The following is a 16,545-nucleotide window of genomic DNA, read 5'->3' on the forward strand; positions in this document are numbered from 1 at the left end:
AATATGCTGGGATACCAACACTACAACTCCGTTCAAATTTTTTCTTTGAACTTACCTTCCTTACTAATGTACATCAAAAGGCAAAAAACATTAAGTGCAGTGCGATCCCTACAGGAGACGGCTGCCCTAAACCACTCGATTACTTCACCTCTGGGTTCTGCACACTGACCTGCAAGCTCAACACAACCACTTCACCATTCATTTCTGGAAATGCATTCAAAGCCCTCGGGACACACTAAGGTGAAGTGAAGCTACAGCGCACGCTAGGGCCAGTAAGCACTCAGGGCTTCGTCACCTCACCAACCCTGCACGGGCGACGAGGTGCTGTTTAAAAGCACACTGTATTTCTAATCTAAAATCTGTACCGGGGTCACATAGCTAGGAGGTGGGAGACCTCATGTGCCATCCCATCAGCCACCTGTGCCATCTCAGCGATGCAGAGAGAGCTGCATGTTAGGACTGCTGATCTGCAGTCATCTTCCGAACCGAGTTCACCTGAGCGGGGCAAGGTCTCGGCTTCCAACACCACCACCACGCCTGCTGTTGCTCCCGACGCCTTTGGGGAGAAGCAAGAGTTTACTTTCTTCACATTATATAAACGTTACAAATCTAAAACACCTAGAGATGTACCATTAAGATTCAAATTCAAAGTCGCATTTGAAGATAGGTTTGTGGCATTGAGATATGCACATTTCATTTGACTCAATTGGACATCCGCAGCAATATTGCACCGATCAGCTCAGGCGGCAACACTTGCAAAACCATCACCTAACCAATCAGCTACAGATCAACGGATATGTTTTCCTGTAAAAGTATTCTTTTCTGTAAAATTGCACACCACAAATCTACATGTCCTATCTCTTCCTTTCAATACTTATCGTTAAAATACACATTTGTACATGAATAAAAAAGTACTGCTCACACACATCCGTGCACCATTCAGCGGTCCCGTGAAAGACAGCTGCTACTTCACTACTCTAATGCCCCAATTTGTAGACATTATGCTACATTCAAGATCCCAGAAAAGCATCGACATCTAATATTTCATCATCTCCAGCTCTTGAACTCAGATTGTATAGCTCAGCATTAATGGCTTTAAGCGCAATGACCTTGTGTTTGAGAGGGCAAAGACCTCAGGGACAAATCATCTGAGCAGAGGGAGGTGAGCTTGCATGAGGGGAACCCTGATCCCTGCCACGGTGTATCATCTTAGGCCTGCGCCGGGGATCTTTGACCTGCGTCCCCTTTGTGCAACACCCACAGGTTCCTACAGAGCACCAGGACAGCCCACCTAGTCCCGTCTGTGACGTGGCCACCAGACCCTCCATCTCCACACTGCTCTCCCTGCCAAAGCTCCTCCGTCGTACCCCAACGTTTCCTTTCATGAGCGTTACGGCGACGACTCTGGCCAAATAACGATTAGTTCTAAAAGTCCTTTTGGAATTCGAGAGCCTGATGGTTGCCAGGTAGCAAACTCCACTATGCTGGGCCCTCCCTCACCACCCTGTACATTGGTACCTAGAGAACCGCGCTTGGCAGCCATGGATGAGAGGCAGAAGAGCAATGCCAGCACTGCACGAGCTATTTTAAATACCTGCGCCTTTCATTAGAACACATCTTGGACATCTTTCCGTGTCTTTGGTACTGTAGTACCAATCAATAAATCTATCTGTCTGTCTGTCTGTGTCTGTCTGTCTAGTTTTAGGTGGAACTACATAATAAATGCAACAATCACATTCTGTACCAATATATAATGAATCTGTTTCAGATATGGCTTTGACTCAGATATGGCTTTGACTGCTGTCCCCAACCGACAGGGAGAGCAGAGATGGTGATGGGGTGGAGGGTGGAGAGCTCTGCAGTGTTAAGGTCTCTGGTGCGCTGCCTTCAATTATAGCACAGAGAGGCTCCTTACATCTCCTGGGGACACACAGGGCAGCCTGAGGCCTCCGGTCTGCGTGAGCCGTTCAGATACTGGGGGCAGTTGATACACCGTGAGTGTTTCACTCTGTAATACCGCCCTGTGCTTATGGTGCAATTAGAGAAACCCAGAGCAAGTTGGCATCCATTCATGCTGCTCCGTGATCTTGGTGATGACAGTGATCTGTAAATGTAGTTTACACACATCCATTTGCACACAAGTGCCCATGTGTGCACAGACGAATATGCCCAAAGTAACAGCTGAATTCTCGAATGGCATGAGAGGTCAGGGGTCAGCTCTGGTCACTCTCTAGCCGAGAAATCTGAGGAACATCTGCTGGGACATCCTTCAAAGCCACGGCAAACCGAACCCGTTGTTATTTAAAAGTTCTTGTTTGGAGGACACATTTGAGTGTTACACACTGTCCAAGTAAGCGGTCCCTGTCCCGGACCCGTCCCGGACCCGTCCCTCCCTCTGTGCTCCGCTGTAGACACTGTCGCCTCCCGGCTGTTTTTTCAATAAGACACTGTTAATGCAATTTCAGTAGGTGCTTTTTTTCCCCCGAAGAAATGCAGGCAGTAGCGGGCAGGTCTGTCATCAGCTGAGCTGGCAGGGGGACCTGGGTTCAATATCTTTGTCAGATATATTGTAATTTGGAGGGGCAGTGTGGCAGAACCTGCTGGTCGGAATATTGCTTTGTATTTCCCCAGAGTCTCCTTCACCTCCACCAGCCTCCCTCCTCTTTCTCTCTCTCCCCTCTGCCTTTCTCTCTTTTCACACTTTTCTTAGGGAGAACGAGGGAGGGGGGTGTGGCCTGGGAGAGTGGGTTTACTCCTCACACACTCATCTGCTCACAGTAGCGGAGCTGACACAGTGATCCGTTTAAAAGTCTGCGTGAGGAGCAGGTGTCTCACCAGCCCCCCTCCGGGCACTCGCTCACGCTACGAAAAACAGGAAGGAGAAACAGATACAAGATGCACAGAAACACAGGAGCACGCGTTCGCATTCGTGCAAAACGTGAGCCCGAGCTTGAGGCCCGGGTCACGTGAGCACCACACCGCTCAAGCTGAGGCCCGGGTCACGTGAGCGCCACGCCTGTTTCGGAGCCGCGATCCAATTTCTGGATGCTATGGGAGGGCGCGGCAGCGTGCTGTTCGGTTCCTCCCAGCCCCGCTGCTCCGTCTCACGCCGTCAGGTCCGTTCTCCCAGTCTCTCCGTCTCGCAGCCTGCGGGAGCCGCTCGGACGCTAATCCTGCCCAGACACTGGCTTTCTTCGCTGTGCTGGGCTTATTAAACACATGCCTGTTTTCCTCAGTGGGATTAGGAGGGACTGAGTTCTGAAGAATGAAAGTTGCTTTGGTACGTGACTGGAGTTACAACCCTGCACACTTCTTCCAAGTGGAATGTAAATGTGAGGTGGGGGGGGGGGGGGGGGGGGAGGAGACAGGAAGATGGGCCCTCTGACACCAAAGCTCTCCAGGTGGTTCTGGCTCTCCGCCCAGAGCACATCTCCCACTTAGCCTGTCCCCAATCAGGTCCTGTGTGCGCTCTATCTCCCAACTATCACATCTCTCCTCCTGTGGGGTGCAGGCTAAGCATGGAGGCAGCGTTGGGCTGACGATGACGATGCTAAGCGTGAGCTGATGTGCAGGGCCCGCAGACACGCTGCCGATAAGAGTGCGGAGATGACGAACGGCCTCGTCCCCAGCAGCCCCTCGTGAGGCCCGTCGGGCGGGGGACACGGCTCGCGTTGACCACCGTGAACATGACACGCTGGAATGTGGAACAGAACACGTGCGTTTGGTGACACAACCAAACACGTTTGCTTTAATTAAGACAGAGAGGCCGGCAAATTTCTCTGACTTTTGGCCAGTACCAGAGAGCCGTCTGTTGGCACGGTAACGCCCTTCTAATCTGATGGCTGCCTTTGTCCTGACGTGCAATCACGGTTATCGGACTCTTTATCGGCTGTATAAATAAGTAAATGTTTTAAAACGACAAGACTAGATTATTAAAATGCCACGTAACATTAATAACAACACCCAATAAAATCATCACAATCTGATGTGAATTAAGGGCGTAGAGGTTCGACATGTTTACACATTCACAGGAGCATTTGTATGTATCACTCATGGGGCAGCGACGACGCCTGCAACTCTCATGCGTTCTTGGCAGATCCCACAATCAGAGATACCAGCAGAGAGACAGAGAGCGGGCCAAGAGGGGAAAGAGGGGATCTTATCAGAGCCAGGCATGTAGAGACCAGCTGGGAGATCAGAGAGGGTTGAGGGAGGGTGACACTCCGAAAGCCCAGGTGCCTTTACACTGCGCTTATCAGCACTGCTGCCCTCGAGGGGCTGGGGAAGGGGCAAGCCAGCGCCGGCGTTCGGGCCCATCTGTGCCGTGCGTCTCCAGACGGAGCTGGCTGCTACAGTCAGCACTGACCCTGCTGCCCGAGAGATGGAGAAACAACCCACGCCTGCCCCGCGCCGCTCTGGGTGACGTGGCCTTTTGACAGCATCGCCCGCCTTTTCTAAAGTAGCAGGAAGACTTAGCACGCGCCTCTCTGACCCGGCTGCCCCGCGTCTTACGTGCTCAGGGCCAGCGGAAGTGACCTGACGCATGTTGGCAGCTACTACACGGGAGGCTGACCAGTCCCTCTTTAAAAACGTTTGGCCCATAGTGCGTCAGGACGACAGGGCTGGGCGGGTCAAGGTGAACGAGGTGAGAACAGCCCAAAACCCTCAGCGTTTGGCAGAGAACGCCGAGCAGGCACCAATAAATTACAGTAAACAGCGGTGTTGCCATAAAGCGCGGGTAAGAATGACCTGAAATGAATACCCATCACACGGACCTGCACACGCGGCCAGTGTAATTCCGTGGCCGCGCGGACTAAATGTAGCCAGCTGTTGTTTTCGCTGCTGTAATTGACTTGGCGAGGTGCTCCGTCGCTAATGGCCAGAGGACGCGGCGCTGACCTGCCGCAGGGGGGGGGGCTCAGGGGCCCAAATGGAGCCTCTCGTGGTCGATTTGTCAGGGGCCCGAACCGTCCGGCACAACTCCTCTTAATCGCGTAGCTTAATTAACAAACGGTCACCGCTGCACGGACAGCCCCCCCCTCCACCCCTGCCCACAGGCTCAAGGGCAATAAATAATCCTGTGCCAACCCACCTCCACCCACTGCAGCAGCCGCCTCCATCAGCCGCCTCCATCATTAAGTGTAAAACGAGGGCGGTAATGAAGGCGTCACGGGCTACGCAGTGGCGATCAGGTGGTGGAGTGTGTGAAAAGGCGCCGTGGAAATGAAGCAGCGAGTGGACAGCTGTGGACAGTGCTGTGAGCCCGCGGGGCGCCCAGGCGACGGGCCCCGCAGCCCTCTGGGGACTCTGGGGCCGCCGGGCACCTGCAGCAGGAGCTCGGGACCCGGGAGCTGAAGGCAGGTGTGGGCGTGTTCGGGGGCGAATATGCAGGCTTCTGTTTTGGGCTTAACCAGAGTGCAGTAAAAGCAGAGCAGCTTTCTGGACTATGTGCAGGGCTAACGTGACCTCTCAACTAGCTACAGAGCTACAGAGCAACCCTGAAGTGAAGTGGCTGTGGCTCAGAGCAGCAGAGTCATGTGACATAACATCTGGCAGGTTCAGTTTCATTACGGCGAATGTACTGAAACCACATACTCAATTTCACTCTCATCTTTACTTTCTCACTTGTACACACACACATGCACGCACGCACACACAAACATAGACCCAGTCACACAAACATAGACCCAGTTACACAAACATGGCAATATCGCAATAAAAGAACCAAAGAGTGTGTTTTGGCAATATACAAATAATCTCTGTGCAATATACAAACGTCAGCTGTGTGCAAACACTACTGCACGCTGCAATAACAGCAAAGTTCATACTAAACCGTAGATAGCATAATATGCTCGTTACATTCCGCCATCATGCAATATTAGTAGACTTTCCAGTCACTTTCCCACTAGAAGTGTGTGTGGCACAGTGCAGTTCACTGATGGCAAAATCCTGATTCATGCGTGACAGCCCGACACGTGATCCTGCACCAGGTCATCAGGACACAACAGCAGCCCGCAATCCTCTTCTAAACATACTGCCACGCTGCACTTTCAGAAACATGACTGCTTAACGACCGCTGAGATTAAGTAGCCCCATAAAGCAACAGCACCGCAGCACTGATCCAAAATGGCTGACCCCCAAGGAGTTTCCACAAATGAGATAACAAATCACAACATGGTTTAAGAAAGAGCCTGAATGAGCCATAGGTGGCCATCCACAGACCACGTCCATGTAGTGACTAACAAGCAATCAATGACATGCTTTTCAGAATGCTATTGGCCGTGGAGCAGAGCCGTCTGGGCCGGGCCGTCTGGGTCGGGCTGGAACAGGCAACAGCTCAGTCATTCCTCCTGCTCCTCATGTCACTCACTCCAGAAGGGCCAGAACAACACGTCGGTTCTAAGATGGCGGGAAACAGGCACACGCAGTGTTGAAAGCAGGCACACTTGAGACACACTGGTTTTTTACTGCAGTATCAGACCATACACTTCAAAATCAAGAGTATCCAGAAAAACACACCTGACTGGAGGGAGGAATCACTTAAGTAACATGTGGAGGACACAGTGTGTGTGTGTGTGTGTGTGTGTGTGTGTGTGTGTGTGTGTGTGTGAGAGAGAGCGATGGAGCACAGACTCATGGTCCAAGCCCTGAGAGACCTTCTTAGTAGCATCAAAGGCTCTACCAAGATCAATCGGTCAGTAGAGAACTAAAAGACCTTCTGATGAACTAGCTCTAATCTCCCCCCAATGTTACCACCACACTGGAAGTTGGAGTCCTAAAGTTGACCCAAGGGTTTAATAACTATCTATGTGAAGACTGTAAATCTTTAATAGAGGGCAAACTAAGCCTTCAGCACCCCTGACGTGTGTACACACACACACACGCGCACACTCACACACACACGCACACACATGCACACACATGCACACACAAGCTTGTTTTTCAGATACGGCATGAATTAAAAAGCTTTTTTGAGTAATTTCCATTAAACCCTACGGGCATCTTTTTGTCTGTAAATATTTATTATCTGATTACTATCAAGCTTGATCCCACTAGAAACCAATTGGTTCTCCAAGATGAATAAGAACTCCAGGTTCAGTGACTCCAAGGTTTACCACCCAGAATGCCGCTTAACTCAATGACATCTTGGCACCGTCGGCTGGGCTTCTCCAAACAATTACGTCTACTGCTGCATTATGAACGGAGGTAGGAGAGAAACGAGAACACGCCAAGCCTTGGCCATGCGACGCACCACAGTACGGGAGGAGTCTGTGGCTGAAAGAGTCCATTCAGCAGGGCCAGTCCAGCCATAATGCCATACAACCAGGCCAATGGAGGCACAACAGGGCCAGTCCAGCCATAATGCCATACAACCAGGCCAATGGAGGCACAGCAGGGCCAGTCCAGCCATAATGCCATACAACCAGGCCAATGGAGGCACAGCAGGGCCAGTCCAGCCATAATGCCATACAACCAGGCCAATGGAGGCACAGCAGGCCAGTCCAGCCATAATGCCATACAACCAGGCCAATGGAGGCACAGCAGGCCAGTCCAGCCATAATGCCATACAACCAGGCCAATGGAGGCACAGCAGGGCCAGTCCAGCCATAATGCCATACAACCAGGCCAATGGAGGCACAGCAGGCCAGTCCGCTCTCTCGCCAGGCTCTCCTGCAGGAGATGATGCCTCCTGCAGTCTGGGGCTAAGCACATTATACAATGACAGAAGGCTCCATATGGGTCTATAGATGTGCCATACATTATAATGATCCAAATTCGATGGGTTGGAACACATGCATAACACCATTATGTCTCCTAATCAGATCCAGTTTTCTGTAATTACAGTCACTCTTCCATGAAGAAAATGAGTAGTGAGACCAAAAAACACAGCGTCTCAGAGAACGTCAGCCCTGCTCAGGGCTGGGAGCGTCCCCTCACTTCTCCAAAGTTACTACAGGCAGTAATCACGTCCTATTGAGCTCTCCCAGAGAGACGGGACAAGGACATTCGGGCAGGCAATTAAACATGAAATGTGCAATAGCACCAATTATGTCTAATGATGGATTGTTGGATTTATCGTTTGAAAATGTTTTGGGATTTCTATTGAAAAGAAGAAAATGAGACAGGGAAGAACACGCAGAGAGACGGAGGAACAGAGGAGGAGGAGTGAGAGAACAGGGGAAGAGAAAAGGGAGGGGAAGAAAGTGACTAAAAGACAGGAGAGAAAGCAAGGAGAGAGAAAGAAAGAAAAAAGCTAGAGGATTGGTGTTTTAGAGAGAGACCACACGTAGACGTGTGTGTGTGTGTGTGTGTGTGTGTGTGTGTGTGTTATCGCAGCAGGAAAGATCATACTCAGTAGTGCACAGAAAAGTCACAATCAGGCTAACATAAGCAAAAGGAACAAATTAGCTCAGCTTGTCAAAAACCTGCACGAATCCATAAAGAAAATGTCTAATCATAAATCAGTGTGCTGAATAAGGCTCGTCACACAAGCTGATAATCAAAGTCCCAAACACAAAGCACCGGAGCGTTGTGCACAGGACAGTCATGAGGTGTTACGCTTGACTCATGACTGACACATTTTGGCCCAGAACTCTTCACAATACTGAAGAACTGGGAACACCAGCCATGACCTCTGAACTTTGAACTCCAGCCAAGTGATATGAGTAGCTGGAACTCAAGGGCTTTCTCTGACAATGCACCGCAAATGTGCCTAGCAGAACAGACACTGGGCGTGCCAGCACACCACGGGAGAGAAATCTCCCTCACTAATTACATGCTGTATTATATTCAGGCAGTGCTTACACAAGCACAGTGGATCAGAAATGGAGGCGAATGTGCAGATATGTGTATATACACCTTAGAGATACTATCAGAACTATTATAATAATAATTATAAATCTTCCAAATATTACTGCAGTTTATATGTATGTAATAAATATTGCATATTTATCAATCATGTCTTAATTGTTATGCCTTACATTTGGTTGCATGTTCACTTTCCTGTTGCATGAACGCTTATTTTGAGTTCCTCCACTTTCTCCCAACGATGCGTCTCTAAACCACACACACACACACACACACACACACACACACACACACACACACACACACACACACACACACACACAATCCTCTGTCTCTCTTGCGGTTTACAGATCTTCATCCTAATCTCCCCATAATTGGCATCAATTTAATAAAGGCAGCCTGGTGGAGGCCGGAGTGGTGGGCCAGATCGGAGAGGACAGGAGCCTTTGAGGATCTCACTGGGCCTGGGTGGGGCGGGGCCTGGGCGGTGGTGGGGTGGGTGAGATGATCCGTCCGTCGCCGCTTAAATGCTCTCACTATCGATTCTGTTAGAGAGGTTCATGGCCCAGTGCTGATTCAACCGGACACACTTCAGTGTTCCTGCACGGGTGTGTCTGCGTGCCCTGGCGTGTCGAGGCCCCCGGGGTCCAGAGGGAGGCGGGGGCCAGACTGTGTGGAACTGGGCCAGCGCCTTTCTAATGCAGCGCAGGCAGCGGATGGAGGCTCAGGACCCTGCAACCCGAGCCCTGCGGGGGCCGCACTCGCTCCCGCCACACCGCCACACGCCCACCGGTCCGTTCCTGGTTCTCTCAATGCAGTTAGTTGAGGCGGCTCCGCCCTGATGCTGGGAAGCTCCCCTACAAAAACCGCTTGGGCCAACCAACGCATGCAGTCTCCTGACCTCGGCTGTCCCAGAGCTGTACTCTGCTGTGGGAGGGGGTCTCTCCAGAAGAAGGGGGGGCTGACATAGCCGTAGCACCAACACACTCCTCCCTGCCAGTGTCCCTGCCCTGTGCAGCGGGCTGAAGGGGACATGCTTCATCACCAGGACTACACACACGTCACTCACGCTTCACCACTCCTGTTGTCCTTGAGAACCCCACTTCTCTCACACACACACTAGCGCACCAGACATGAACACAAGCAGGGAAGTGTATGTTTGCACGCACGCACGCACGCGCACACACACACACACACACACACACACACACACACACACACACACACACACACACACACACGGCTGGGTCCCTGGACGAACAAGGCCAATGAGATCTGCGGCCAAGCCGTGCTACCTGCAGGGTAGTTACGTGGCAGTCCAAGATTAGCCCCTCAGTCACTGATAAAGAACACGCAGCTTAAAGCCAAGATGGAAGCGTGTGCTCATCTCCTCATGCCAAAGGTATTTTAGGCTCAGGTAGGTGGTGGCAGCAGGAAAATATTTCTGATAATCCTCCCCTAAAATGTGTGTCCGCAGTAGCTGTACGAGCTATCTAGAGTTATAACAGTTCTCAACAGCATCGACCACTAATTAAATCCCTACACTGAATGCTTCATTGATGTTATTTTTCTCTTCAGTAGGACTGACTCTCAAAGTCTGTGTTGCTTCTCGTGAGTGGAAGGTTTAGCATTTAATCGGCCCAAACCTTAAATAGGGAAATTCACGACAGGGAAGACCTGTGTATAGATGGTCTCTTCCACACACAATAATTAGCAAGAGCATTACACAAATCAAGGGCATTACACAAATCAAGGGCATTACACAAATCAAGGGCATTACACAAATCAAGGGCATTACACAAATCAAGGGCATTACAGCCTGTTTCTGTGTGGAGATTTGGCACCTGTGTGTCGTGATGGGTGGCTACCTCAACCACAGGGCACCATTTCCTCGGCAGCAAGACCCGAGCGTCATCGTGCTCATCGCCTGACACGCCTACCATGCAACGTGTCCAAAAACCGCCAAACCACGCTACAGTCAAATATGAGTCAGAAGAGAGTGTTTTCAGATGCGTGTCTCCACACGGCCTGCTCTTATGGCCATGCCACATGACGGGCTGCTCTTATGGCCATGCCACATGACGGGCTGCTCTTATGGCCATGCCACATGACGGGCTGCTCTTATGGCCATGCCACATGACGGCCTGCTCTTATGGCCATGCCACATGACGGGCTGCTCTTTGCTGTGCTCGTTTTGTTTGGATCTTTACTCCTTCCTCAGTGAGACCTAATCACATTTTCACGAACAGGACAGTGTTTTTTGGGGGGTGGGGATCACCAGCAAAGGCAATTAAAAAGAAAAGAGATAACCTGACCTTGAGGAGGACAGTGCAGTCTCTGAAGCTCTGACAGATAATGACAGCAGTGGGTTTCATTCCTGACCCCCAGGACGTTCAGGGTCTCCACCAAACACCCAGCACATTTAGACATGCTGTGATTGACACTGCCTCAACTACAACACACCAGAAATACCATCGGTATCAGAAATCACAAACTATGCAGTGATCACAATTTTACTGCTAATATGGAGGTGATTACATGGCTCCTTGTTTGACCTGCACACTGAAATTGGTAATAAGCAATGGGATCAGGGAATGTAGTGGCATCTGTGCTTTAAGGAATATGAGAAATACATCATGCGATATAACCTAATTGTCCTCTTACACATCAGGTCTTACCCCTAAAACACTCCCCACTGGGACCCACAGCACTACACTAATAAGACTTTTCTTCACCCTACATATACCCAGCACACCAGAAACAGCTTACAAAAACAAGATTTATTCTATCTAGGAGCTGAGATTTTTGGAAAGTTGAATATGATGCTTAGTACCATCTCCTTTACAGTAGCTGTTCTAGTGATAAAAGATTTCTCCATCCTTGCCAGCATATTTCTGGTCACAGTGAGTGTCCCAAGGGTTTGATTAATGAGCTGTGATGGCCTGCTATGAGGATTGCTGTCCAGTGTAATTAATGGCAGACAACCTGAAAACCTTTCTAAAACTACAGAGATTTGACCCCAGTGAATTATTCATACTTAAGTAATAAGTTCATTAACAATCAAAATATCAGTGAACACTGAGTAGACCTCATCACCAGTCTAAAGGCATGCAAGAAAAAAACCCTCACTTGAAGGGAAACTGAATAAAAAGATAAAAAAGATGAACTGTTTATAAAGCTTGATTTGTTTAGGCTTCAGATATTCTGTTTCCAAAGTTGTCCGAGTTTCATTAAACGAATGACTACTGAAGGCACATCTATTTTAGCATCTAGTGGCCCGGTGCCTCCATCTTCCTGCTATGAATGATTATTTGATGTATTCACATTTTCAGATTTGAAGGCACTCTATAAACCACTAATGAGAAGTATGTGTGTCAAAACGATTAGGAACAAACAGTTTTCATAAGCCCGATAAACAACCAACTTCTGCATTCCCGCCATCTGCTGTGCTAGCCTCACGGCATACGCGCCAACATGGATAAGCTGGTTATTTATTGTTACGACATCCTCCATCCTGATGCTGCACAAATGTTCTTTCACACGATGTCAGAAGTGAAGAGCCAACATGCAAATCAAGTTGAAATAACGGGACGTGTCATTAGGTTCTGACACATCCACGCAAAAGGTACGTTACACCGGCGTACCCTGATTTAAGCGTTAAAACTATGTCTGCTTGGTTGGAGCGGTGCCGGAAAGGGGAAGTGACTGCTGTCCTCGGTGGGGTGGCCAGACTGACCCTCAAGAACCCCTCGGCGCTGAGCCATGGGGCAGTACAGGCCCGTTACTGCTTGACTGGCTGTAACTGATAAAGCTACAACTTTCTCTTAGTCCCACTGACATTCTGGGAGCCAGAATCTCATTATTTTTGCTTCCATGGCCCAATGGGCCCTAAAGGTTAATTACTGTCCATCCTCACGACACTGCTGGGGGAGCTGCTTGCCGTCACTGTCGGCTGAATGCTAAGGCTAATGAACATTGAGAGTGACTTTGCTGGCTTATGCTACTGTGAGTATCTCTGCGACAAGGCTGTCCGATCTTTTGTTACTTTTCAAGACAATAAACCTTGCTAATCGTATGCCAAATGCCTGCTTTCATTAGCGTATTACACAAAGACACTCTCTGTTCTGCCAGTTTCCGTGCTCTGATTTGGTTTGTTTGTACAGAGGGTTAGTCTGCCTTTTGCCAAATAGGCCGTGTCCCCCCCCCCCCCCCCCCCCCCCCCCCCCCCCCCCACACTGACAAGCGGAACTGAGCTATGGGCTAGCATTCACACTCCTCTCCCCTCCTGTTCCCTCCTCTTCTCCTCCACCCTTCTCCTCCTCTCCTCTCCTCCTCTCCTCTCCTCTCCTCTCCTCCCCGTCAGAGTCTGAAGCTGCCCTGTCCTGAGGCGGCTGCACCCACTTTTCTCAAGCTGTGAACTAGTGGTCAAGAATCAGGACCCCTCTTTGTTGCTGTGCTGTCTATTCACATGCCAGTCAAGAAGTAGACATAGGACAGCATGGTGTTTGGGTATTGAGTCTATGAGTGGAGGAAGAGAAAAACATGCTCTTCTATTTAAGTGGTTGTCAGGTCCTATGTCACAGTGTTCCAAAATCAAGTCAACAGTTCATCTGACATATTTTCATTATGGAAATAAACACATGATAAGCTTGGAAAAATGGCCTTCAATCAAATGAGACGACACTCAAGACAAGCAGGATCTGAAGTCACATCTGTTATTTGTTGGTGGTTATAAAACTTCCGTTGTTTTCTCAAGTCAGCAAACTTAGGACTAATGATGTATTCATTGGATGCCAGTGTACACCATGTATGTGTGATATATTTACACCATGTATGTGTGATATATTTACACCATGTATGTGTGATATATTTACACTATGTATGTGTGATATATTTATAGTCTATGCAGCCCACATGACAAGCCAACAACCCAACATACTCTAACAAGCCCAATGTAGGTAATTGTTATCACACATATAAACATACATAAATATACATTAAAAACCATGGATGATGGTCCCAATTCATGAATCAACCTAATTATGCTGAAATACCACATACAGGATGTAAACAGGGAAACAACTACTGATGTGTTTGTGGTCTTGTGTGCGAGTGTGAGCGTGGTGTGTCTCGTATGTGTGGTGTGTAATGTGTGTGGGGTGTGTGTGTAATGTGTGGTGTGTGTGTGAGTGTGGTGTGTAATGTGTGTGGGGGTGTGTGTGTAATGTGTGTGGGGGTGTGTGTGTAATGTGTGGTGTGTGTGTGTGTGTGTGTGTGTGTGTGTGTATGTGTGAGTGTGGTGTGTAATGTGTGTGGGGGTGTGTTCTGCATGTGCGGTGTGTAATGTGTGTGTGGTGTGTGTGTAATATGCGGTGTGTGTGAGGTGTGTAATGTGTGTGGGGGGTGTGTTCTGCATGTGCAGTGTGTAATGTGTGTATAGTGTGTGTATAATGTGTGGTGTGTGTATGTGTGTGTGTGGTGTGTAATGTGTGTGTGTGTGTGTGGGGCGTGTACCTTGTGTGAGGAGCTGCAGTGTGCGGACCTCCTCTCTGACGCGGAGCTGCAACACCTGTTGTAGGATGTGCTGTCTCTGACTCTCCTGTATAATCCCCATCCTCTCCAGCTTCCTGTCTGTTAGCCTCATCAGAGCTCGGCCTATGTGGGCAAACACACACACACACACACACACACACACACACACACATTACACACGCACATAAGAACTTCTCTTACACTCTAATTCAGAGAAAAACAAATCAGCATCATAATCAATGCCAACACTAATTACAATGCAGGATAATGTGTTTACATAGAACTCTAACTATTTCCTTGTCATAAATCCTTCAGGTTGACCACATATACCTCATATGCACTGAACCCAGGAAGATGAGTAGATGTGGGGCTGTAATAACAGGTCCTGAATGTAACACTGGATTGGATATTGCAATACACTACAAGGACATAACGAGGATAAAGACCATAATTACTGAAGGTAAATGGACTGGAAACATTTGCTCCAGATTGAAGACTGGTCAAGGTCAGATGAAGTTCACCACATTTTATTGTTTTTTTTTTTTTCCTGTGTACTTTCCTCAATGTTTTCCAAATCTAATGACTCACTTGCTGGGGGCAGGCTGAATAATCCCAGCCATATGAAATTTCACATTGTGAGCTGATAATTGCTGTTTTTTGCATGCTGAAGTGCAATGCGACTTCTGGCTTAAGGCTCATCTTAAAGGAAAAGGTCTTAGTCTAGTTACGCCATGGAATGTTAGATGCATCCTGAGTGAGGCGGAGAACCCTGTCTTCATTCAGCACGAGGCGGGCGGGGTGGCCAGGAGTCCAGCGTTGACGTTAAACAAACACCACCCTCCCTCCTCTTCTCTGGTCTCATGGCCTGCATGAGGAGATTGCAACTCCACCTCTCTCCGTTCATGCTCCTTGGCAGCGTCTATCAGCTACGATTGTCTGTAAAGTACGCTCACTGGAGGAAGGCCACTGTCCTACCCCAGCCTGGATAGATTGATGCAACAACTTGCCCCAGCCTGGATAGGTTGAATCTCCAACTTGCTCCATCCAGAGGGCTTTTCTAAGCAAAGTGCACTAGGCATGTGTGCATATCTGATGCTCCCGAGGCCAGCAGACCTCAAGCCATCATTACATGATACAGATTACATATGTAAATGTGAATAGACTAATGAAAAGGGAAAGTGTGGCAGTGAGCTGGAGATGGACACACTGCCACGCACCGAAACTGCGGTCAGTCTCCGCAGGCCACAGACAGGAGGGGAAAAGTCTGACAATGGAATAATGAACCAGAGTAAATAGGAAACACAAAGAGGCCTTGGGGTGGCGATGTCAGATAGAAATTATTTCATAAGATAATTGATTATAAAAAAAAGCATAGCAACAGCAGCGGTGTTTCCATGACTGTCACCAAGCAACAAATGCGTCAACGCATATGAAAATTTCATTGACATTTAGAAACACGTGAAGTAAAGGTCTGTCTGGCGAAACTGGTCCTGTCTATGGTCCCGCTACCCTGGAAGCATTGGGGGGGGGGGGGGGGGGGGGGCAGGAGATAAGAGACAATATACGGAAACAGAGGAGGAAAAACAGACGAGTTTGAGAAGAGAGGAAGGGAGGAAATGGGTGAGATCCAAAGAAGCAGCAAGCAAAGCAGGAACACCGCTGAACATCGCCTGGTCCTATAAAAAACCTCATGAGTGTTTCTGAGCTGTACCTGGCAAAAGCCACAGGAACTTCAAAAGGTCACTGAGTGGGAGAGCCCCTGTCGCAGCAGCTACGGAGAGACAGGCAGGAACTCGCCGTTCATCTCAGTGCTGCGGATCTCGCTGGCATGCGCGGCGCCTCGAACGGGGAAGAAACCAACCATAAAAGGGAAGAAGGCTTGAAGAGTCTCGCCACGAGTTGTGTACACTCCTGGGCGATTGAAGGAAATTGGCTCTTCACTTTCTGGATAACTGTAATGACCCTCTATTCCACTGCGGGAAGAGAGCCAGGTGACTGCGCTAGCAGCATGTCTGCTGCTTTTCCCTTCAATATTCACTTATTTTTATCCAATTGACTGAGAACCTGACTTCAACCGTGTTGGTGCACTGGATCTCAGGACGCCTATGTGTTTGGAATTCCTCTATTCGCTCAGCTTCCTCTCTTGTTGGTCCCTTATCTAAAAATACAACACATTAAATTGTTGCCAAGGTACTTGAAGGCGTG

The 16,545-nt window shown here is 49.1% G+C and overlaps 1 protein-coding gene across 3 annotated transcripts in view; it reads right to left on the reverse strand.

Annotated features, from left to right (window-relative positions):
* samd12 (sterile alpha motif domain containing 12) overlaps window positions 1-16,545 on the reverse strand; it is a 62,156-nt gene that overhangs the window by 23,365 nt on the left and 22,246 nt on the right. For all 3 annotated transcript variants that reach the window (XR_013131834.1, XM_077009078.1, XM_077009077.1), the window contains exon 4: window positions 14,323-14,463. Coding sequence is in view for 2 of the 3 variants with exons in the window: in XM_077009078.1 (XP_076865193.1) it covers window positions 14,323-14,463 (141 nt within the window). In the remaining variant the exon portion in view is untranslated. The remainder of the gene's footprint in view (window positions 1-14,322; window positions 14,464-16,545) is intronic.

This window comes from Brachyhypopomus gauderio, chromosome 6 (genome assembly GCF_052324685.1).
Source record: "Brachyhypopomus gauderio isolate BG-103 chromosome 6, BGAUD_0.2, whole genome shotgun sequence".
NCBI lineage: Eukaryota > Metazoa > Chordata > Actinopteri > Gymnotiformes > Hypopomidae > Brachyhypopomus > Brachyhypopomus gauderio.